Source organism: Pieris napi, chromosome 22, assembly GCF_905475465.1.
Source record: "Pieris napi chromosome 22, ilPieNapi1.2, whole genome shotgun sequence".
In the NCBI taxonomy this organism is placed as follows: Eukaryota; Metazoa; Arthropoda; class Insecta; order Lepidoptera; family Pieridae; genus Pieris; species Pieris napi.
The window spans coordinates 7,087,954-7,113,556 of NC_062255.1; the positions used below are offsets into that span (position 1 = coordinate 7,087,954).

Here is a 25,603-nt window from a genome sequence, read left to right on the forward strand (position 1 = left end):
ATATTGTTTTTTGCTAAGCTTCTCTTATTCCAATCTTGGCAAAAAAAACAATTTGGTGCAGTTGTTCGGAAATTCTACGTGTACATACTATTTCTAAAGATATATGATCAATATACATACCGGTTGGTTCTGGAACACGGGCTTTCGATGTGGTACTGTGACAGGCATCCGAGAAATCTGTCCTTCTTGGACTTTTCCAATTCCAGCAGATCCAGTTGTTTGTTGTTGATACAGTACTGCTCTCGGAACTCCTGAAATATACCCAATATTTAAAAAAAAACATCAGATGACTCAAGTTTTCTTAATAATCTTAACGTAGGAAAAGTTGAAATACATATACTTTTACAACACGTGCGATCTTTAAGGTTAAAACACCTTAATCTTACGAATAAATTAACCACTTATAAACTAATTTGTATACCCTAGATTTCGCTACTACTAATAGTGTACTAACAAATTTTTAGACAAGAACATCACAACGGACAAGCTTGGGAAATATAATGAAATGTTCTAACTACATACGCTTAGCATAGCGCTTCTGTACACAAGTTTTTTTTGGAATGTAGCCTTTAAAATTATATTGTCTATTATTATTACACTAATATTCGAAAAAGTTTTCTTTTGAATTGGAAAATTGTCGATCAAAATGCGTTTATTTTTTATAATATTACACACTATTGCGACGTTGTCAACGGTTATTTTTACTCAATATTTAACTCGCACGTATAACAAAAGAATAGTGTTAATCAACTAAATGGGAATTGCTATAAAATGAATGTTGTGTAATGTAATGCAAAAGAATGTGCCAGCGTCTGGCTATACTCTCAGGGCGTAACTCCGACGTTTTTGGAAATCGCCACGCTTTTAAAAACTAACTTTTACAACCTTAGCTTGTACAATTATTTCAATATTTAAACGTTGGTTACATACTGTTTTGGTTGGGTCTTGGGTCAGAATCCTGCATAAAATATTAGGTTGAGAATTGCAATTGCCTTAAATAGTGGAATATCTATACTATGCCATTAATTTGATACTATATATATATTGTATATAGCAAAAGTCTGGCAAATATGTGTCAGCCCAACTTTTCCCGACTGAAACATACTTCATAAAACTAATCTCCGAAATACTCCATGCTAAAAACAAGTCTAAGTTACCTATGAACATCTACTTTGTTCTTTCTTTTATTATTTTACTTCACATCGATCAAACGTGATACCATCGCGACCTATTTGATGTCGAAGAAATTGCTTCGCTACAATAGTGATTGAGGACCGCTGAGAAACCCGAGTCTATTTATTTATATTAGTTTTACGATCTTGCCACTTATTTTGAAGCTATAAAATGCAATATTTGTTGCTGGTATTTATGTCTGTGCAGTAAATACTTAAAGTATTTTTATACATATTGTTACAAAGACGGGTGGATTTAAAATGTTTTTTCTACAACTTGAGACGATTTCAACAAGCTCTAATGTGGTTTATGACCGTTTTAACACGTTCACTGCGGCAAGTAAAATAATAATATTTCATCAGGTGCGGCGGCGGGCCAAAATGCGCCCCCAATGATATTTCCGCCGGTGCGTGGCAGGTCTTTCTAGACCCAACAGCACTAGGATAGATTTAATTGCTATAACTTTGTGGAAACATAATGTATAAATTTTTTTTATATATTGTTAGAATGACCTTGAACCCAACTTCCTAAGGTTTGATTCGCCCCCGGATCTGGCAAACAGGAAATGAGAAATAAAGCAGGAAAAGCGGCAGGCCGATATCGACCTGAACCGCACTAGAATATATTTTTAGTAGTGATGGGACAGTGAAATATCGAAAATAAAACAGAATTATCGTAAAGGAACTGAAAAATGTATTTATTTACTTATGTATGCCCGTCTTGGAAACAGAAATACTTTTTATTTTTCTTAGTGGAAAATATTTATTCACTGCTGACACTATCACTGTCAATAACTGCAAGGCGAATTACTCTATTTTCCAAAATTTGTATTTTTCTTGTATTGCTTGCCATCGTTGATAATATCGAACGCGATGTTAGATCAGTTAGATAGCACAACACTAACTGGTCGGGCGCGCGCTCTGTGCGGTATCGGGTCGCCAGCTGCCTGTTGGAAGGGCGGGCTGAAATAGGCCCACTGCCGCACTCAGCGGATGCAAAGCAGCGTCAGTGCGTGGTAGGTCGATAAAAGCCTGCCGTTATGTTTTGATGGGGAAAACCTACAATTTTGACTGCAAGATGAAATATATATTTGTCCCTGTCGAATTTTTACAAACACCTGAGATAATCGTTACGCACCAGCGAGAGGGACATAGATTTCTTCGTCCGTACCAGCGGAAATACCGCGGCAGGCTGATATCGGCCTGTTACGCAGTGAACGTGTTAAGAAGGGCTCTATGAAAAACTAAAAAAATTAAAAACGTTATGTTATTTAGTTAAGTTCAGGAATTTTATTCAGGATTTTCAGTCTATACAGTCTTGGACGCGATTTCAAGAGATAAAAGTCCGAAATGTAAAGACTAGTGATTAATTACTGAAAGAGTATTAAGTGTGCCTTAATTGACGGAAATAGGTATATAATAGGTAGAGTTTTTGTATATGTACAATGCTCATAGTATTGTCATACTGACAGAAATCCAGTAGAATAAAGTTATAAATCATATAGTTTCCTGATTGCCGATTTGTCCATGGTGGTATTTTGTGATTTTATAACTTTATAATAATTCGGTTCTTGAGGTGATGACGTTGTAGACGTTGTTTTAGGATCTATATCCTAAAATGAACCTCATTTAATTTGCATGTCTATGTGATATTATTACCTGTTTGGAGTACATTGTCGTCCGGCTGGTGGGGCGGTCGTCGCTGACCTTCGGTCTCTTTCTGCCCGCGTTTTCATCCTCTGATTCGTAGCCCTTCGCCGATTGTGCTATGTCTGCCTGTAACGACAACATAAATTAATAAGGGTTTAAGGAATAATGTCTGATTTAAATACTGAATCGCACATTTGTTCAGTTTACATACTTATATCTAAAATGTTTGTTGCTAAAAACAAAGCTACTCAATTTTTATTCTCCATGAGAAAACATTCATTATTTATTTATTTTATTTATTTACACTTCGTTGCAATGAACAAAGAATGAAACACAATACAAAAAAATTATAAGGGATGCAACGGGCGGCCTTATCGCTAATAAGCGATCTCTTCCAGGCAACCCTAGTTAAAGAGAAAAACTAAAAAAAAAAAAAGAAACATGATGCGTGCGAGAAGTGGGGAACCAAATGTTATATAAAAAATATATATAGGTATAATAAAAAAAAAATATCATAGTACCTTAATCTAAAGTAATACAAAAAAAAATATTGATCGACACGATTGATCAGGATAGGATAAGGTTAAGAAATGATTATACAGAAGAGTTTTAAAAGATGACAGAGAGGTAGCCAATCGTACGGAGTCGGGCAACGAATTCCACAACTTAATGGCGGAGATCGTGAATGAATTGCCTAAGAAGGATGAAGTGTGAGATGGAATTTCCAATAAACATATATTAGAAGAGCGTAACATATAGTTAGAAGGACCTAAGAATTTGAAGTGATATTTGAGATAAGAAGGGGTTTTCGGATTGAAAAGAATTGAGTATAGAAGTTGAAGAAGATGAGCGTGACGTCTGAATCGAATAGGTAGCCACCCCAGCTGCCTGTGGAATTTAGACACATGGTCATATTTTATCATTATGTTGTGGGTCTTGAGTGTGGTTGTGCAAAAGTGTTATTGTATAAAAAAGTGCGTTCGTACAAAGTTCACATGTCAGAAGTGAAACTTCTTTGTAAATTAATTTTTATAAAGTTAAAATCCCAATAGATGATGATCATGTACCAGTATATGATGTCTCCATGTATTTGTATATCTATATGCACTGTATACGTGCTAATGATAATATAAATAAACAAAAATCTGCGTTTACTGCACAAGACGATATGCGACAATATTGCCATAATATGTAACTACTAAACGAATACATCAACCTCTCTGTCAAAAGCTCTCTTGCTCCATGGCTATTTGCTTCATGCTACGATCGCCCTTTCTCACTCTCTCTCTCAATCGGTCTCAATCGCTCCCTCCCTTTTCTTCGTCAAAAACGCTGCACATCTTCGTGACGCTAATATTTTTATTATTGCGTTTCATCCGTATAAATTTACCCTCAAGAAAAAAAGAAGCGCGCCTAAAGAAGTTTTACTTCAAACATAAAAACGAATAAAGTATAAAATGCATTTATAGAGGCTATATTACAGAATGTTGATGAACTAAAATATACAACTATACTTGAAGTAAATATTTTATATCTACAAACCGAACAACCGCCTATGCCAGCTACGCCTCCAAACTTTATGATAGTTTTGTCACGTATTCATAAGCTACATACTTGTTCATTTCTGACAGCTCGAACGCATTGATTTTCCATACAAAATTCAGTTTACTACAAATTTGAATAATTCAATTTATGCTTAAACTACTGCTCAATCTATTAAATATGTAACATACATAGCGACAATCATGAATGATAATAATAAATAACGAGACACAATTAATTGAAAATTATTGAATTTATTCAAGGGAATGAATACTTTTAGATAGCGAGGTCTTTTAGAAATAAATATATTTGTCACCGTTAGATTGTAATCTATCTCGCGAGATTAAAAACTGTCGAAAGATTGTGAACCTCAACGAACTGCTTACAATTTAACGTATTATTATTCGGTAGTTATATGAAATTGTTGGAAAGTAAAATTAATCTGTAATTGACCAAAGAAGTTTGAATGATAACTAAGTTAGTGTAGTACAATCTACCGAATAATAATACGTTAAATTGTAAGCAGTAAGCTGAGGTTCACAATCTTTCGACAGTTTATAATCTCGCGAGATAGGTTACAATCTAACGGTGTTTACAATTTTACGTTAACATATTCATCAAGTAAGAGGAAAGTAAATTATATGTCATAACCGCTTAACGTTTCATAGTACGCTGTTATAACTTATCCATTTGTCACGGTCTGCCAATTTGCAAAGTTTGCTGCTTGAAATGAATAAAACATTTTCTTTTTAAACTTTAGTGCCGAATCATGGTTTTGTCTAACGAGAAACTACGAATATTAAAATACACAATTAGAATTTCACTCGACACAGTTATCAAATTTATCTTAACGAAGAAACGCTCATTATATTAATCAGTATGGCACCCTCCATAATGGAAAATGAATTTTGTGAAACGAACACAACGTGCGTTCGTGTCTTATTGGCTTAACTAAGAGAGCTTTGACAAACTTTATTTTCTTGCATATTCAGTATTTCAAAGATTTTATGTTCACACAGCCATTGCCAAAAAGTATGACGAAACAATGGCGAAATGTTTTATAAAAAAAGTGCATACAAGTGTACAAAGTAGGTACACATGTCAGAAGTGAAACTTCTTTGGCAAACTAATTTTTAACTCTACTTCATATTAAAACTTTTAGTCCATTGAAATGTTACATTTTTTAGGCCTTACCTTGCGTTTTTTAGAGGACGTAATTTTATTTTTTTGATGTGTAGAGGGGTCAGTGTAAAGCTAAAAACAAGTTTGTGGGGTCGCCACCCTTGTCCCACGGCCGCCATCTTGGAAAAAGGGGTCCAAAAACCAGGTTTTTGGCTATATCTCCTGAACTATCCATCGTACATAAAACTTGTGAAGACACATTTTGTAGCAAATCGCTGTGCCTACAATTATGTCTGCCGGGGGACAAGCACGCCAACCCCACAAACTTGGAGTTAAGCTTGTATTAACCCCCCCTACATGTTCCATAAATAAAGTTGCGTCCTCTAAAAAACACAACCCCAAATGTAACTTTTCAATGGACTATTTAGATTTCCGAGACTTAAGAGGGAGAGATTTTGCATCAAATATAAAATACTAATATTTAATAAATTATCTCTACAATTTTTTTTAAATAGAATTTCTAGAAGGTAATTTACTCTTCTAACTCTCTGTCAATCGGTCTCAATCGCTCTCTCCCTTTTCTTCGAAAAAAACGCTGCACATCTTCGTGACGTTCCGTAAAATTTTTACCCTCATGAGCCTAAAGAAGTTTCACTTCAAAAATTTGTTTGACGAAATAATTTTTAATTTATTTAGAAACTATTCAAATAAGACTTAAAGCCTCCATATATCCTAAATAAAATAATAAATATAATTTAAATAATATTTATATAATTCTACACTTCATTTATAAACCTTGATCCGAAAATACTAGTTTTTTAGTCGCTCCATTATAATAGAATTTCTATATTATAAATAGGTTCGATGATAAAATCCAAATACTACAAAACAAAATTAGATTAAACAATATAACTTAAAACGATCCTCTTTAAAATTCTTAACCATGCATTTTAACATATTTATTTACCAGCTCCAAAATTCTGCTAATCTTGAATACTTCAAACTTTACAAGTCTCTCAGTCTCTTCCACAAAGGGTGCATAAAATGGAAATTTTATTAGGAATAGAAAGCGTTTTGTTTTATTGGTTCTCTTGGAAAAAGCTTTATTGTCTGAAGCTACATTTGCAATTGAACGTCAGGTCACTGCCATCGGGATTAATTCTGTCTGTGAGCTTTGCTATTACCATTTTAATGTGAGTTTAGTTTGCTATTGTCAGATAGTCAAAGTTTATTGTATTTATTAAGGGATAAAAAATATTTATGTTGCCAATATTTCATTGGTTTATAGCTAATATTGAGTTTTTAATATGGCGGTATGGCATTTGATTTTGTATAGCACAAGGTTTTTGTTTTATTTTATGTTTCGTTGTTTAATTTAAAATTAAGTTCACACGATGTATGATGTATTATGATATTGATGTATTTACAATTTTCAATTAATAATCTTATTTAACAATGGATAAATAGAAAACCAAATGGATGACCATTTTTCTCATTCTGTTACACAAGATACATTTTAAAAATTGGTCCCTGTGGCAGTGTACCTTTATTATATTATTATTTATAATTAATTAATCATTACGGGAACCACAGTTTATTCATGTAATTTTTATGTTAAAAATAATCGATTGATATCTTCTATGAATATTTTTTTCGTTCTGCCCATAATTACGATAAATGCTTAATACAGAATCATTAGGTACGTTGTGCTCTGAATGGCAGTTTAAGACAGTCAATTGTTGTTAAATTATTAGTAGGTAAGTTTTTATTTATTAATAATTATATTCATAAAAATATGGTCGCCACCATGGCGTATTCCGTTCAACCAATCAGCGCGCGAGGTTCGTACCGTTTCACAATTTGACGATTTCACTTCGATAGATTATAATCTACCGATTAATAAAACGTTAAATTGTAAGCAGTACGTTGAGTTCACAATCTTTCGATAGTTTATAATCTCGCGAGATAGATTACAATCTAACGGTATTTACTATTTTACGTTAACAGATACATAAACTAGACCAAGATTCCACCAGAATGTCGAAGCAATGATATTATGTAATATAATAAAATTAAATTTCGCGCACTAAGACAGTACATTTAGAAATAAGCTCGTCATTTATACATAACAGGACATGTATAAATATAATTTTATAATATGAGTTGTGGGTGTTTTATCGGTAAGGGCGCATTTACTATTTGTATAGAGCAAAAAAACTAATATACACTTAAACAATAATTTCACAATCTTAAATCTAAGTAAGTAAACAAGAGTAATAATTAAGTTCATAAACACAAAACGAATCGGGAATTAAGTCAAGTTTTCCCCAAGAGACATGACCTCTATTTCCTGTGAACGTCCGTTTCATCGTTATGTTTCTACAGCTGGATTAAGGTATAATTTCTTGTTATTTGTATGTTGTTGGATGTTGCATTGTATCAGGCTTCTAAGGATTAGTACAGTATTACTAAAATACGAGTATCGTTCAAATAAGGCTGAACGTTAAATTACGTTTTACTATACATCAATATAATATTTGCACAGATTTTCCATGCAATTTGTAGACTACAAATTCGATTCAAACTATCTATGTTGGAGTTCGTTTAATTTCAGTTCGTTCCGAGCGCAGCTGATGCTTTCCATATAAACATTTTTACTATTCTAGTCGGATAAAAATCTTTCCTAAATCTATATATACAGGGTGGCCAAAAAGTCGTGGATCAAACGCAACTCGGGGTAAGATGGGGTCATCACCTGCAAAAAATTGTTCTACGGAAGGTCCTTCAGCTCAATCCCTGCAGAGTTATAATTTTGCGTTTTTATAAAAAATTGATCTAATTTGAAATCAAAAAAAATCTACATCTGTATCTTTTTCATAATATCCACTAGATTGGTAGGTAGTGACGAGTCCTTGCGCTAGACATGCTATTTATGGTTGTTTATTGGGTGTATAAAAGATAATATTAAGTTATACGATATAAAATTTTCTCAAATCATAACTTTTTGTTTACTTCGGACCCCACTGTGAAAAAAAGTACTCTACCGAAAAGTGACCCTGTATTACAATTGGCGCATTTAATGGGGATTCTGAAAAAGTATAACACGTGGCTATGAGTGGCTCTTATTTCTTCCTAGGACGAAAAAACAAAATTGAATTGAAATTTTAGCATGATATATAATCAGCATCAAGGATTGTTATATCTATTTTTTGTGTTGTTTTTTATTTTTCAATTTTTTTTCCACAAGTATTGCAAAATTAAACTCATATGAAATGTATTCTTTGTTTTGTTTCTCATTTCTCAACCATTCAATCACAATGTGCCACAGCGAAGCGTTGCTGGGTACAGCTAGTATCTTATAAAAGCTTTTAGGCAGTTTCGTATTTTAAGAAATGCTAAAAGAACTTTCTTTAATTAGCATACGCATTTATTTAACATACACTGGACAGATTTTAAATAAATTTTAAAAGGCCGTCAACGCACTTGCGATATGAGTGTCCATGGGCGGTATCACTTCAGATGAGCCTCCAGCCCGCTTGCCTCCTACATTAAAAAAAAAAAAACTCTTACCCCAACTAACGACTAATACTAGTATCTTATCGGTCACAGAAAATTGATTCAGAAGGAGTGCTCTTAAAAGTATTGAATATAAAAATTTATATATAAATTTCATATGATTACATATGTTTCTCCAATGGCAAAAAGCAATGTTGAGTTTCAAACTCAAATAAATAATATCTCTCCCAGCGGAGTATCTCAAATTGCAGTTTAAGTTTGGAACTTTCCTATTTCCCTCGTCCTTCAACCATTCTAGACATGATTACGCGTTTAATGTTTGCGATAATAGTTTTAGTTTACGGTACTAATTAAAACAAGACAGAACAGGACTGAGTTTGTTTGAAAGTTTAGTATATTTTTCCATTAGTTTTGAAGCACAGCCACAGAGCTTTTACAGAATGTATTTTAATTACACAAGACTGGTTTTATATTTTATAAAAGCTGCTATTCTAGAAGTTTTCTTCTTATAGACAGTAAGCTTTATAGGTTGCTGACATCCAGGGTCCGATTCCCGGTGAAAATGAATTCTTTTATGTTAAAAGGCAGTTCTTTCTTGAAAGAAATCATCAGATATCTGTTAAGATATACGCCATTCAAAAGTGTAGTGAATATAGCCACCACTTGGCTTCTAATCTAACTCCTGACAGTTCTATTTCCGTTTGAAAATTGTTAATATGAATGGTTGTTTTTTTTTTATTCTTGCCAGGAAGGCAATAGCCAGCCAGCAACACTTGTGTACATTGCTGGCTCAGATACCATTTTACATATTCGAAATTTGAATTGGAACCAAAAATATTTTTTTTACATGACCATGAATAATACAATACAAGTCCTTTAGCCAGAAATGGAAATAGAGTAATGTCAAAAAAATAAAGATAATTAAATTTTTACTTGAACTCAGAACAATATTGGAACAAATAAAGTAGATTTATTATAGAATTTGTTAGAGGTCGAATTCTGTGCTAGAGTGCTAGGTGTCAAACATATTTATAATTTAAAAAGCATCGAAGCAATAATAGTTAGCTTTATATATGGAACTTGCTAACGACAAAATGAGTGCTATTAGAAATAACAAGAATATGAAATGATAACTAAGTCCTCGCAAAGTATGCAGTTCCTTTGATATCCCGTAATATATGTAGAAAGTTTCACAGTATTTTACGGAGTTTTGAAAACGTATATAATATCAGCCGACCATAAATCATCATACATCCCAGACGTAGCATGAATTTGAACGACTTGCATTATTTTTCAATGAAACGGAAAATAGGATATGAAATGAATAATATAGTTTTTTTACATAACACATATTATTTTCTATATTTAATCTCCATAGAAAATTTTCTTCACGTAATCCAATTCAAATGAAAATTGTCAACAGAACACTCACGTCATTTATATATGTCACCGTAAAATTGTAAACACCCTTAGATTGTAATATATCTCGCGAGATTGTAAACTGTCGAAAGATTGTGAACCTCAACGAACTGCTTACAATTTAAGGTATTATTATTCGGTAGTTATATGAAATTGTTGGGAAGTAAAATTAATCTGTAATTGACCAAAGAAGTTTGAATGATAACTAAGTTAGTGTAGTACAATCTACCGAGTAATAATACGTTAAATTGTAAGCAGTACGCTGAGGTTCACAATCTTTCGACAGTTTATAATCTCGCGAGATAGATTACAATCTAACGGTGTTTACAATTTTACGTTAACATATACATAAGTTAGCTCAAAGGTGCCATTTTCCATAAATTATGCCTTCCATTGTCATTAGAAATCTAATAATACGAATATCTGTATAAAAATAATTATACATTTTGAAAAAATAATAATGTGTGGGTATGCTGAATAACATGCTGTGTCACGCGCCCCTGTACTGAGACAAAGCGCGATGTCTGACACGCAGGACGCATGTATGATTTAATTAAATTAAGTTGGTATTGGAAAATATTACTCACTTGAGTCGAAACTGAGACACCTTGCCCGGCCGAGCCACCTGTAACAATAAAATGTCTTAAATATCAGCCTCAATTATCGTGACCATGCAAATTGTACTATACTTTGGGCAATAACCATAACATGAAAATCCTTTTAATTGTAGTAATTAAAGAGTTAGTTAAATTTTTAACAGACCCAAAAAGCGTTCTTAGTTTCATACTTAGTTGTCGATTAAATTTACTGTAATGGCAGATCAACTAAAAATCGCTTAAACTAGAAGAATCGCAAAATAAGTTACCGGTCTTTCTACAAACAGTAGCTTCATATTGAATCTAATCTTTATATACTTTCTTAACTCATAATTAACGACTCTGACTATGGACCTTAACACACAGATATTCCAACACGTAGTGATTCTATATCATAGACTATAGAATTGGATTCTTCGTAGCCGTTATAGTCTGCTCAGTAATTATCGAGTCTAGAACTTTCTCCGATACCATCTTATAAGAGGTTTACAAGTTTCACAAGTACTTTCATGAAATTAATTGAACAAAGGCAATCGATATGAATAAATGGTACAGAGAATATAAATTGAAGGGGTTTTTCAGGAAAATATACAGAACTGACCTTATTTTCAATTGATCACATATGTTAATAAATAAACTATTGTATTTCGTGAATACATCATTACATCGTTTAAATGCATGTAAACACATGTCGAGCTGAACCTTATTAAAATCGAAAGAAGTAATGATCCAAAAACAATTCCAATCCAAAAATCATTAATAATCACTAATTACATTGCAACACGAGCAGTCTAATTCAGTTTACAATCCAACTGTCAAGTTACACTACGACGCATTAATAGAACGAAATAAATAAATAAACATTTTATAACACGCACACTTATTTACATAAAAGTAACCAAAATCTAAATAAATAATAAAAAAGTACATAGTGAGCAGTCTTAATTCGACACGGATTCGACAGATTCTATTTTCGAATTTGCCGCGCATTTCTGGCTGACACCACAGACAATAATTATTTCAATTGTCTTTGCTGATGACATTAAAAAATAGACTATCACAATCAAATGACGACATAAGAAATAAAAATTTTCTAATAAATATTTGAACCTAAAATATTAATATTAAAAAAGTTGAGTAAGCGTTATTATAAATGATTTAATATATGTTAATAATTATTTAGGTACTTGAGTATCATATAGAATATCATCTTTTATTTTCTTACTGGCCATTATTGTTATTACAACATACTTCTGTAGAAATTTTAAATACAGTTCGTACTCTGTGTTACTACTAATAATATTAAATCATCCTTGCAGTTTCTAATTATTGCATATGACGACACGAGGATGAACTAACACGAGATTAAATTATTATATTAATGTAGGGACTCTATATGAAATTAATATTTCAAACATGTCCTTACAGTGCGTTCAGGTTAATGTTGTGTTAATATGCAGCCTGAAAGCTAACTAATTTGCGCTAAGTAAATGTAACCGCCACTTCGATGCTATTACGTTGCACTCCACTGCGTAATTGGTTTTCTGTGGCATGATTTTTAATCTGTAAATTACAACTTTAATTCACAGGGATTTAATAATGTTAGTAAAATGTGAAAATCTTAAGAAATTTCAGAAAAGAGTTCATTGATCCTGCTTTTATGGTAAAATGAAATAAAAATTAGATACTAAGGCTCGCTTATCTCAAGTCACAATTTCGCCTTGAGTGATATCAAATAGGTCCAACATAATATACTGAATAAATGGTTTGGCAGATCTCAACTAGATTTAAGTTTGATACGCCATATTTCACAACAACGTTCCTAATTACTGTAATTTTGTGTATTACGCTCTTAATGAGGTATGATGTTCTATTAATTTTCAGTTATTACTTTGTCTGTATTTTCTTGCTTGTGATTTCTGATATAATGGGTGTGTAATTTGTGTGGTCATATTTTCTTGTACTTTTTAAGCATACATGTTGCTTTGGGACTAAATAAAAACTTCGGTTATAGATTTATAATGTGATGACCATTATTACTATAAAAACTTCCAAGCGGTTAATTTTTTTCAACATTTCTAACAATAATCCTTATAGTCACATAATCTTATAAATGGTATACCAAAACCCTCATTCATCTCTATCTTTCAGTGATAACTGAAATATACAAAAAATGCAGTAATTTTTGAGTACAATATATAATACATTTGTCGGAGGACTTTGTTTTATAATAGGTAGTATAAGATATTTCGTCACGGTGTAGGTACTCATTGATAATGTTACCGTATATTTGTAATACATACATTTTGTTAGAAAATTAATTTCCGTATTAATTTCCTGACAAAAACACGAATAAGCTAATAAAACCGAAAGTCTCAAGATGGCTTCCAAAGGAAATTCATCGCAGCAATAAGTTATTTTATAAACACAAATTGTCTCGTAATGGGATTCTTTTATATAAATTTTCTAACAATGTATCTTCTTCCCTTCATTTTGAAGATACATTTGCGTTACGAATAGGTGTTTCCGCTTTTATAGGGAGAAATTATTGTCAATTTTTTTTTTCTTATATGATACTGTTTTTTTGGCACAAATTAATTTATTTAACAGTTTATTTATAATTCACAGCTTTTTTAAAGATATTTATAACTTTTAAATTAAAAATATAGCCAACGGATTATACCACGTATACGAAGAAAATTATATACTAACAAGGTCAATTTACTAATAATTGATTGGTTGAGGTGTGTGTGGGAATGTGTAATTAGTGGGGTGTGTAAGTGTGTGTGCGTTTTTTGTATTTTTAATAATAATAGTCTAGTGATGCTATAACTCTATATGAGCAGCAGGTTGCATCTGTTTCTTCTATCATTATTTTAGATGTGATCAGCCTTCTGCCACTAACACATGTCGTCGATTCTCGGGTTTGGGACCGTTTCCTCACAATGTCAACTGTAAGTGCCGATTGCATTGATGATATGCACACAAAAAGAACATTCTATTGATGCTACGCCATGATTCTACACGACCTCGGGCTGTAGGGTCGCACGGACAACACTGCTGATTTAGCTGTGTTAAATTTCATTGTTCTAGAGATTCTTAGTGATCACTACGGCCTGTATAAGATAAATATAGGTGCTTAGCTATGTATAAATTTGTTCTAGCAGCATTTTATTTCTCACTTATAAACTAAATAATAGTTAAAAAAAACTAAAAAACACGCTTTTAAAGCACATCAAACTAAAAAGTGAAAAATAATTCCTAATTTAGGCTGAAAATGGTAATGAACAAAAAATACTGGTATTATTGTGAAAAAGCGTGGGGCGCTCTGTGCCATATATTTCGTGTATAGAGCAACCCATTTTTTATTTTTTAGTTAAATTTTTTAATTATTTTTTCGGATTATTGCATTGTCATCGATCTTTGACAGGTGCGAAAAATTTGAATAAAATCTGTCCGTTTAAAGTGGGTCAAAATCGAGTCCGAAGGAGTCGGTTACATACATACATACAGGTGAAGCTAAAATATAAAGCGTGTAATATCTTCAAATTATTAAATCGCGTGGCACAGTTTTAACTTATTATGCATACTAAAACTGTTGACAGTAAACTGTCCAGGACGTACCTATGCACTAAATACCTTTATGTTGATATTGATTAACTGAACATCTTGTACATTATTATTGGTAATATAAAAAGCACTGACTGTATAAAAGCGCTGGCAAATGTTGCATTTACTAGCAATAAGTTCAACCAGCTGCGCTCTCACGCGATAGTGGAAAACTGTATAAATGTGATTTTTCCAGTAATATTAAGAACATGTGTATCGCTAAAGAAAAATGATATTTACACCATGCAAAGAATTTTATAAATGATAATGAACTATATTATTTTATGTTTTATTAACTATCAATAACGAATGAAATCAAATCATATTAACACTGCTTAGAATAATAATATGGATAAATAAAAAACTTAAATTAATTTAAAACCTTTGGTCTGCTACATGGAGTGTACTTTTAATACTGGCAGCATTTCTCCTCTGTATTGCGATACTAATTCGTTAAGCAAGGAAAGTAACAGCTCTGGGGTCATCGTACTATCTATCAAGCGCCAACTCGAAATCTTTATTTAAAATTAACTGCTTAGTTACCTACTAAACAGATAAATAGTAGTAATTTGCACGGTGTTTAAAATTCCCTTTTCATTTCTGTAAAATTTGCTCCTCGTAATATACGAACATTTTTATAGCTTTGTCTTCGTTATTATATTTCAAATAATATCGCCTAAACGATATTCGCGCTCAATCCCAATTTCCAAATCCAAATAAGGATTTCTTTCGCCGGCGAAGCCTTAATAGCTCTCCCGAATCTCGTATCGTTATCATAACGTTAATATTTATAGAGCTGAGTCATGTAGAATCTAGATTAAAAAAAAACTTAAATATTCACTTATTTGTACCTTAAATATATTTAAAAGCTTTTCCATTTTTGTTTTAGCTGTCAAGTAGGTGACACAGATACAGCTGCTTTAAATTATTTCAATAAATTTAACCCCGTTTAATATTTTATTATAATTTTCAGAAACACCATTAATAGTGTAGGCATGAGCTAGTCAAAAATGTATCTTTTTAAGTTTGTATATGTTTACCAAACAAACCCCACAGAGCTTAATTAAAATTCCTGTAATAGGTCACACGAATAAATTCCATATTTGAAATTTCACTCATAAATTTAAAAAGAAAACTGAAATGTTTCACAAAAGCCCTTATTTTAGAGCGTACATGAAAAATGTTTTCAGAGGGTCTACGCTTCATTAGAGCGTTCTATTTTCTTACATTATTCCCATTTTTCCCTTGTCTCATTTAGACGTTTTTATTTGAGACTTGAACAAGTCGACTGTGAGAAGGTTCTGTCTATTTATCTACTTAATCATATTGTGTAGAGTGGTAAGTTGTTATTTTAGTAAGAATTTATTTTCTAACAAGTGTGTTAGGTTTATTCAATGCTACTCGAAATATAAATAAATGAGTATCATTAAATATAGTATAATTAGTTAAAACATTGAAAATTAGAAAGACAATTCAGTCTTTGAAGTGGTTCATCCACATCAGAGACTGAATTGTTCTGATGCCAACAGATAGGCCACCAGTCATCCCGGACGATAGGTTAGTTTTGGTTCTAGAACTTCTCGTAGACGATCTTATTAAAGGACTATCTTACACAGTGTGGAGCGTGGCAAGGTAATTTGATATTAGCCTGATAGCATTGCAAGAAAATTGAAGTAGTTGATCTCTGACATAAACTATCTACTGCACTTTACACCATTGAACTCCTTGCATGTAGAGCATTAAGGGCTCCCACACAAAACTGCGATGCGATGCGAAGCAGATCGGAAATTCTTGCGGTGCGTTCGTGCGAATTCCGCAGATATTTGAGATGCGATGCGAATTCGCGGTTTTGTGTGGGAGCCCTTATAAAAACATACAGCTTTATTGTCAATACAAATCGACAGATATAATTGACAAAATTTACTGTACTGTTTCAACGAAATTACTAATTCACCTCTCTCTGTCAAATTATGTTTACGCTGCGATGTGAATAGGTTAATTTGAATCAGTGATATTGCATTTTGTTTGATGAATGGATGTATTTAGCACCAATATTGCAAAATATGAAAGCAAACATGTTTTCATAGGTAAGTGATAACGTTTTATAGAATAACTAGCTGACCTGGCTAACTTCGTTCCGCCCTACAACCTTATAATATCGTTGTTACTTTAATTTAACTTATTTTAGGATTTCATTAATGTTAAATATTACATTAATACAACTTTTTTGCAAATACAGAAATGTTTTATTGCTTGCCATTGCGAAAGAAGAATGGCAGTTTTACTCATTAGGCATCTTCTCTCTAGCGTCAATATGGCGATACTGCATGTTAAGCACTTTCTGATATCCAACATCTTTTGATCAGGATCAAAGCATGGTTATGCATCTCCTAATTCACCTCAAGATCGGAATTTCTTGAACTGACACGAATTCGACGTAAAATGATGCGTAGTTTTGTCAACAGATGACACCATATGGTTTTTGCATTCGTAAAATTAATTAATTTATTTATTGTTATTCGATAACTTATTAACTTATTCTGCTATTCGGGACGGATACAAATCCAACAAATCAAAAACCATGGCAATCGGTCCAGCCGTTCTCGAGTTATAAGTGTTGTAACTAACACGACTTTCTTTTATATATATAAGATTGCAGGAAGAATTCCTATCTCCGTCTATCCGTAATTGAAAATCTATTTAACTGGATTGAATATGGAAATGTCTAAAGTTGGACTGCAGCTGCAAATTATCAAAGTAGAGCAGGATATTAGAAGCCTCATCGATCAGTCGTTACTTCGCTTGTCTAATCTAATGCATTTTAGCCGAAGACGTTGGCAATTTGAATTTCATGATGGATGTACGATAATTTCCTTTAGATGACTGGGTGATATAATTATTCATTTATTGCTTTTTCAGAATAACCATACAGCCTTGCGATTCTGTAACTATATAAACAATGAACTACAAGCTCCCACCTTTTTTAGAATGCCAAATCATAAAATGACTGCTTGACGACTGATTTGAGAGCGACCGCCGATGCGAAAACCGCTGTGTGAGTTCGAAAAGTGAGTTACAGAATCGCAAGGCAGTAGTCTTATTAAGTGACTCTACGTTCGAAGTTACTATGTCTATCGCGGAATATGCTTAAAAGTATTAATACCGCATACCGCTAAATCACCTGCATGATGAGCCCACCCCACATACACACCTGCACGTACGTATACTAATTTTCACACTATTACACAACTCAGCCGAATTAAATGTATTAAATATTTTTTATTGATTTGGTGTAAAACTTAAGTAGTACCAGAAGAGACTGCTTTCCTTAACGAATTAAATTATTATGTTCAATAACCACACTGCATAATAAATAAAATAAAAAGTCTTTTATTTCTTGCAAAATCAAAGTAAAGAAAAAACTTTTTAACCGGATTAAAGTTATGTATTATTATAAATTTACAATTATTTAACATCATTTTAAATTTAACCGACGTTTCGCGTGCTTTACAGCGAAATTGAAGTAAACTTAATCATATTATTTTTTAACTAATACTCCCTGTATTAAATTTCTATATCATATTACAAAAATATTTATTGCGAAAAGCCTATTGTCTTCCACAATCCAATAAGACAATATTTCCCCTCGCGTATCATATTTTGTGACACATGATAGACGTGCTATTTTATAACACAAGGTTGTTCCAGACGGTACAAGTGTTGTTAACATTATAACGTTATGTTTAAGACAGGTTTTGTGAATATGTTTAAGTGAATTATTCAGACTGCTACGTTTTCAAATGCATCATCATGTGATGTATAATATTTTTCAAAGTGTTGAATTATATGAGTGTTGAAAAATATGATCTGGTGACATTGTGTAAAATTTGTTAGGAATTGAATTTATCTATCTGTCTATGTAACCTTACAACATTCTTTATTTTACGGAATTATACAATCTAAATTCTTATGTTTCCTTTTCTTTTGCATTGCATCACTGTTCGCTGTTCATGAATCTGTAAGATTAGCTTTTAATTTTTAGGTTGTTATTAATATTAATATTTTTTTTTGTATTACTTTAGATTAAGGTTGTATATATTTTTTTTCTTATATAACATTTGTTTCTGCACTTCTCGCACGCATCATGTTTTTTTTTTTAGGTTTTCTCTTTAACTAGGGTTGCCTGGAAGAGATCGCTTATAAGCGATAAGGCCGCCCTTTGCATCCATATAATTTTTATGTATTGTGTTTTTTTTTACTTGCAACGAAGTGTTAATAAATAATTCATTATATAAGTAAGTGTTTTGTAAATGATTTAATTTTGGTACGTGGCGCTATTAATGGTTTTTATTTTACAGTGCAAGTAATATTACATTGCAAAACCAAACTTGGCGATTAAGAGTTGCCGAGTTTTTCTAGTTAGTTCTTCTCACCCTTTCTACGTAAGTAAATTTAGATGTTTTTTTTAATTGAAGTTAATAAGAGTACAACTGTCCACACTCAACTTTAAAACTAATCAAAACCAATCAAAATTTCTTAAATACTATAAGTATTGAAATTACTGAAAAAAAAACTGAAAATTAAGTCTAGCTATTTCCGTCGTTTAAACGATATTCGCAAAACAAATGCACAGCATACAAAAGATCATAGAAATGCATTAATAAGCAGTTACGTTGTCTATAACAGCATTGTTTAAAATGTTCTGTGAGAAATGCACAGAGAAATTCAAGCGGAAAATATTCAGCCCGCGGCGACTTGCACCCACGCTGTTTAGATTATAAAATAGCTGTATGAGTTTCATATAGAAAACCAGCCAATTACAGGGAGAATCAAGTAGGATTTATTCAAGCGTAAAAGACTGGCTTAAAGCGCAATTAGCATAAAAGTAATAGCACTTAATTTTAAGTCGCCGTATTGCAGCAGTTTACCGAAAACTTAAATTAAAATATACTTAATAAATTATTATTAGTTGTTAGGTTTTATTCTATGAGGTTTGATATTTTAATGTTCAGATTGTTATTTTTTTTTGGCCTGACGTTTTGGTATAGTAATATATCATAGATTATATTATTATGTAAAATAAATTAAAAAAATCATCTTTCTTTTTTTAGATATCGAACATTATAAAGTTTTGATTTCACAAAATTATTAAACTTTAATTACGATTTTAATCATAACAAAATTTAACAGCCTAAGACGAACCAATAAAGTTTTTACGAGTGGCACTAAAACTGTAATGAAAGTAAAAACGCATTTTATTGACACGCAAAATGCCTAGGTGATGTCAAATGTTTGGGAGATGAACTTAAAGTGATTGAATTAATATTTCAAAACCGACATCATTAAAACAAGAAACAAATCCCGGCTCATTGCATGTACAATAACCATACCATTTCATTATAGGTTTAAGAAGTTTAACAAGAACATATTCAGGTATTTTTAATATTTCCATCTACGTTCTACTGTGCACCAGCGCGTTCACCAGCCTTTTAGCATTAACAGCCCCTGTCCAATAAATACTACCACTGATTGAAAATTATAATGCGCTCTAGAAAATAATAAATTGTTTGAATATAGCACAACACACAATTAAAATAAACTAAATAAATCAGTGGCGTTACATCCTTTTTGCTACTACAGGTGCTATTTGTGTTGACTGGTAGAGTTTGAATTCGTGTATGGGGTGATGTTAATTATGTCGACTATATAATGCATACTGCTGATAGAGGACAATTTTTTTTTAACTATTAATTACTTACAAACATTGTGTAAAACAATAAACTTGGCGATAAAAAAGAGTGGCGGAGAGTTTATTACCATTCTTCTCAACCGTTCTACGCCCTTGATTTGAGAACTGGCATTAATTGTAAAATTAGAAGCATTTAGCATAGGCGTTATTAAGTGTACATTGTTTCCTAAATGAATAAATGATTTTGACTTTGACTTTAGATCCGGGCCTCAGATTTCTGTACCTGTTTCAGGATCATTTGTCAATCTAATAGGCAAGTAGGTGATCAGCCTCCTGTGCCTGAGACACGCTGCATTTTGAGTCTAAGGCCAGATGCTTTCCTCAGGATGTTTACCTTCACCGTTCGAGCGAATGTTAAATGCGCACATAGAAAGAAATTCCATTGGTGCACAGCTGGGGTTCGAACTACTACTTCAGGGATGAGAGTGCACGCTGAAGCCACTAGGATAACACTGCTGACGACCTACAATTACCATTGATCTCGGAAAATTCAAGATAGTTGCTTATAAAATTTACTCATATTAATTTATTGCATGATCCTTATTTGCACCATTTTCTTTAAAAAAAATAAAATAAAAAGCCTTTTATTTCTTGCAAAATCAAAGTTAACTAATGCATAAGTAATGAATAAAAATTTATTAGTTTAGTTTCTTTTTCTGAACAACTATATGTAATACGTGTATTTTTGCACTTCTTGCCTACCTTATGTAATTTAATACTTTTTTTTGTTTTCTCACGTTGGTTGCCTGGAAGAGATCGATCGAAAGCGATAAGGCCGCCAGTTGCTCTCCTCTTTATTTAATTATGTCAATTGTACTATATTAATGAATATGCAACGAAGTGTTAATAAATAATGATAGTCTACAAGTATTTCATACTAGTTGTTTGATTAAAATTTTATTATGAAACATCCGATACGCCTCAAAGTGATTAAAAGTACACGGTAGACTAAAATTTCATTATAACTAGGTCACCCTCATGCGGATAAATAGACTAGAAGCCTCACCATTATTACATTCCTTTATTATAGCTTTGATAGAGGTTTTCAAAAACAAAATTAAAAACATTATATATTAAGCTTACTTTGGATTATGCATGCGTAATAAATTTCTTAAAGACAAGGTCAATTCGAAACAGTTTTTGTTTCACCAGGATTATACATAACTAACCACGGAGTTGGCAAACAAAAGTCTATTTTTTATATAGTGAGCACCAACCCTAATGTCTAAGATGATCGTTAGGGTTGATCAATCTGTTGCACGTTGTCAATGTGGGATTACCTTGCTCACAAAAATCCTTAAGAAGCCAGGACTCGAACGCTGGACATCAGGTTTTAGAGTAAAGAAAGCCTCCAGGCTAATATAGCTTATTAAAATCATACACTTACTGTAACATATTCTAAGCATAGCAGAGCTTTGAGCAAAGACACACGTTTCAAGATTAAATCGAAGCCTTAATAGGAATCTTGTAATATCCGGGAAAACTCATTTCAACGGTCTCTATGCAAATAGTTCTTGATTATTGCTGTCACGTTGAGGATATTGGATCAAGCAAGAAAAGCATTGCTCAAAGCGATTGATGTTTTTCCTTAGAACTAAAACATAGAAACAGAGTAAAAAGTTAGAATTGACTATCATTTTGGTTTGAAGCGTTAAATGAGATTTTTCGTATGAATGAATCCGCTCCCCACATTTCTGAATTATTACAAGGCTATCTTTGAGTTCTATTTTTAGCGTTTATCGCTTTTTTAAAAGAGGTAAAGGTAATTGTTTAAAAATATCATTAGACCCACTTTCAAGCATTCTACTAATTTTGTTTTATTTGTTTTTTGATAATAATATTTTAATTTTTAAATGATGTATATAAAAGTGATTTACCAATACTACCGTATGTGATAAAGTTAACCCTAAACCCTAATTAATATATAAATTGATTGCGCTGATCGGCCTTCCATGACTCCACAAATAATCGTAAAATCTTGACAAAATTTTCACTAAGACAAATTCTAACGCTTGGTTCGATTCGATCAAATAATTGGTTTAGGACCTACAGACCGACCTTCATAAAATTATCTCTAGTCAATATTTTATAAGTATACAACTCAGCTACAAAATGTAATGCCCAATTAGTTCACGACTGATTAATTTAATTAAAAGGGCATTGAAAGATCTTTTGAGTGGTATTTTAGCTGTGATAAGCTTATTTAAATTTTATCTAAATTAATTTGGGAACCTTCAACACGCCGCTGCTAGACGACAAACCTACTTATAAAAACTAGAGGTTAGTTACAAAATGAAATAACTCAGATGAATATATTTCCTTTAATAGATTGTGAATTATCTAATTGGTATAATATAAATATTATTAATTGAACAGTTAATTTAAGTTTTCATGTATATAAGTTTTTTCCGCATAGTGCTTATGTAACTGGCAAAAGGCCAATTGGCTTACTAAAATATGTTATGTATCTATTTAGCTGATGTTAAGATATTGGCATATTATTAGATAAACAAAAGTTTCAACACATGAAGAATTGCCATACAAAGACACCCATCTTCATCATCTTTACCCATCCACCTTATCACTATTAAATAATGTTAGTCAGTGGAAAAATAATGAAAATAAAGGGTTTTAATTTTGTTATTTCATTTATGTATTGTTTAGTGCCAAACATAGTATAATTTTTTTTTAATGTATCCTTTATTAGTTTAGTTTTTTTTTTGTTTTTGTTCCTATTTAGTTTCTTTTACTTACAAGTATATGTAATACATGTATTTTTGCACTTTTTGCCTACCTTATGTAATTTAATACATTTTATTTTTTTTCTTTTCTTACACTGGTTGCCTGGAAGAGATCGCTCGAAAGCGATATGGCCGCCAGTTGCCTTTTCTTTACTTGTAATTTTGTTAAATTTTTATATCAAAAAGCAACAAAGTGTAAATAAATAAAATAAAAAAATTAATAAATAATTAAATTAAAATAAAAAATCCGATCCAATCAATAATTTCAGCGTGTGAACCCTTATCACTAAGGAAAAATAGAAACTACTAGTTACAATACCAATATTATTATTAATAAAATTAAAGGCTATATTTTATACACATACGTTTATACATATGTATATTGTATATGTACGTATATACATGTGTATACACACTACGACGTCCTTTACGTGGGACAGTGTTATATAGACTCGGGGCTTTTAACGTATATGGACATATGAGACGAGGGGATTTTGATTGATTGTGATTGATTTAACGAAACAACGGATTGTCTCTCTGCGAAGGCTATAAGAAATAAGTTTACATTAACGCGTTAGTTGTTTACCCCACCCAATATTATGTTCGTAACGCAATTTAATATAGTATTTGGATTTTACTTATTTTTGGAAAATAGATGGACTATGGGGGCGCAGACCAATACGACAACCGATCAAGTATCACAAAACCTAGGCACTGAATCTCTGGCGAAACTCACGAAACTGGAGATCGTCAGATATTGAAACAGCGGTATTGTAATCTACCAACGGGATTGGGAGCATCACGCCGCCTAGCAGTGAGCGATCGGAAGATTTAGGTAACATGCCTATTATAATGGATTTTTTAGTGCTTGGAAATGAGAATTTTGTATACAGATATAAAACCCGGTATAGTTGCTTGGTATGCTCTTTTCTGATTAGGGTGCGTTCTTAAACATGCATATTGACCCATGAGGTTCATCACAAATGATCTAAAATGAACAAGAACAATTATAACAATTTTTGTTTACTTTAATGTATTATTTTGGTAAATGTATTTTTTTTAACTGGCAATAATCGCAGCTCGAAACTTCAATGGTTATGCTTGTACAAAGTTTGTTAAGTGAGGATATTTATTTTCTGTTAGCACTATACATTTAGATGTGTGCTATGTAAATTGAAGTTCGCTCCAATGACGGTGTCTCACTGTCTGGTTAGCAAGTGATTCCTTTTTTATGTCTTTATATTTCGAATGTTAGTCTAGTCGACAAGTTGAAAATGGAACAAAATAGAGATACTACTCTTAAAATTATGTGCGATAGCTCATTGGATCCGGAATGAAGTCTAGAAAAATGTGCTTAAAGCGTGTATTAGCACATACAAAATTGCAAAAGTTATAGACCATTAAAGATGAAAAAATAATGGCATTTAGTTTTTTGCCAATATTTAATAAACTATTAATATTTAAGAAATTTCAATCATTCTGAAAGAGGAGGAAATTTCTAATAAAAAACTCCTGACTCCCAGAACTCTATCTCCATTATTTATAATGTTTATTTAACGCTGAAAATAGGTCTGCGGTTGACATTTTTAGGATTCGCGCGTGGCGTCAAAAGCGACTACGGCACATTAATTAATTTATTTAAGGTATTGAATATTTATTTTTAAATTTGAAAAAATTATGGTGTGTTCTGAACACTATAATTAATTTATTCCCGTTGAAAATTTTACTTAAAGTTAATTTTTCAACAAGTTAAATAATTGTTAACTAACGAATTTTTCTCGAACGACCGTCTTAATTGTAAGTGAAAAAAAATGTTTAAATAATGGTCGTAAAAATATTTCGCTTCGTAGAGCCTTTCTTACATACATACTTAACAAGATCGTGCCATAAAAGTTAAAAAAATATTTATACTTTGTTTATAACAATTTTTTTACTTAAACAAAAACTTAAAAATCCATGTAATGATGTTAAAAAAAATTTTTTTTTTCTAAATCATCATATAATCGTTTTTTTATTAATACAAGATATTTATTGATTTGCAAAAAAAAAATTCCCGCCATTTGTTGATAATTTTTTTTTAAACAAATTGATTAAATCAATATTTAAAAAAAAAAATTTAACACAACTTTATTACATTAAAAATTTTATGATTTTTTAAAAAAAATTTTTTACTTAATAACAATTTTTAATTGTTTATAATAGTTTTTTTTAATTTTCTATTGTTTAAATAATTAGTTAAGAAATTTTTTTTTTCCTAAAAATCATAATTGACAGTCTTCTATAAAGTAACAGAATTTTTTTTTTTTTTAATCAACAATTCTATTGTTTATTAACTTACCAATTTGTTATAAACAAATATTCAACTTTTGTTTTTTTTTTTTCTAAAATTTCTAAAATTAACAAAAACAACCATATATAACAAAGTATAGAAAAATTTATTTTGTAAATTTTTTGATTATCATGAATATTACTTTTATTTAAAATTAA

General features: G+C 31.6%; 1 protein-coding gene across 2 annotated transcripts in view; it reads right to left on the reverse strand.

The window, feature by feature from the left end:
• LOC125060711 overlaps nucleotides 1-25,603 on the reverse strand; it is a 192,124-nt gene that overhangs the window by 43,469 nt on the left and 123,052 nt on the right. For both annotated transcript variants that reach the window (XM_047665735.1, XM_047665734.1), the window contains exons 2-4: nucleotides 11,009-11,046; nucleotides 2,832-2,948; nucleotides 121-251 (exon numbers count right to left, since the gene is read on the reverse strand). In XM_047665735.1, the coding sequence (XP_047521691.1) occupies nucleotides 121-251; nucleotides 2,832-2,948; nucleotides 11,009-11,046 (286 nt within the window). The remainder of the gene's footprint in view (nucleotides 1-120; nucleotides 252-2,831; nucleotides 2,949-11,008; nucleotides 11,047-25,603) is intronic.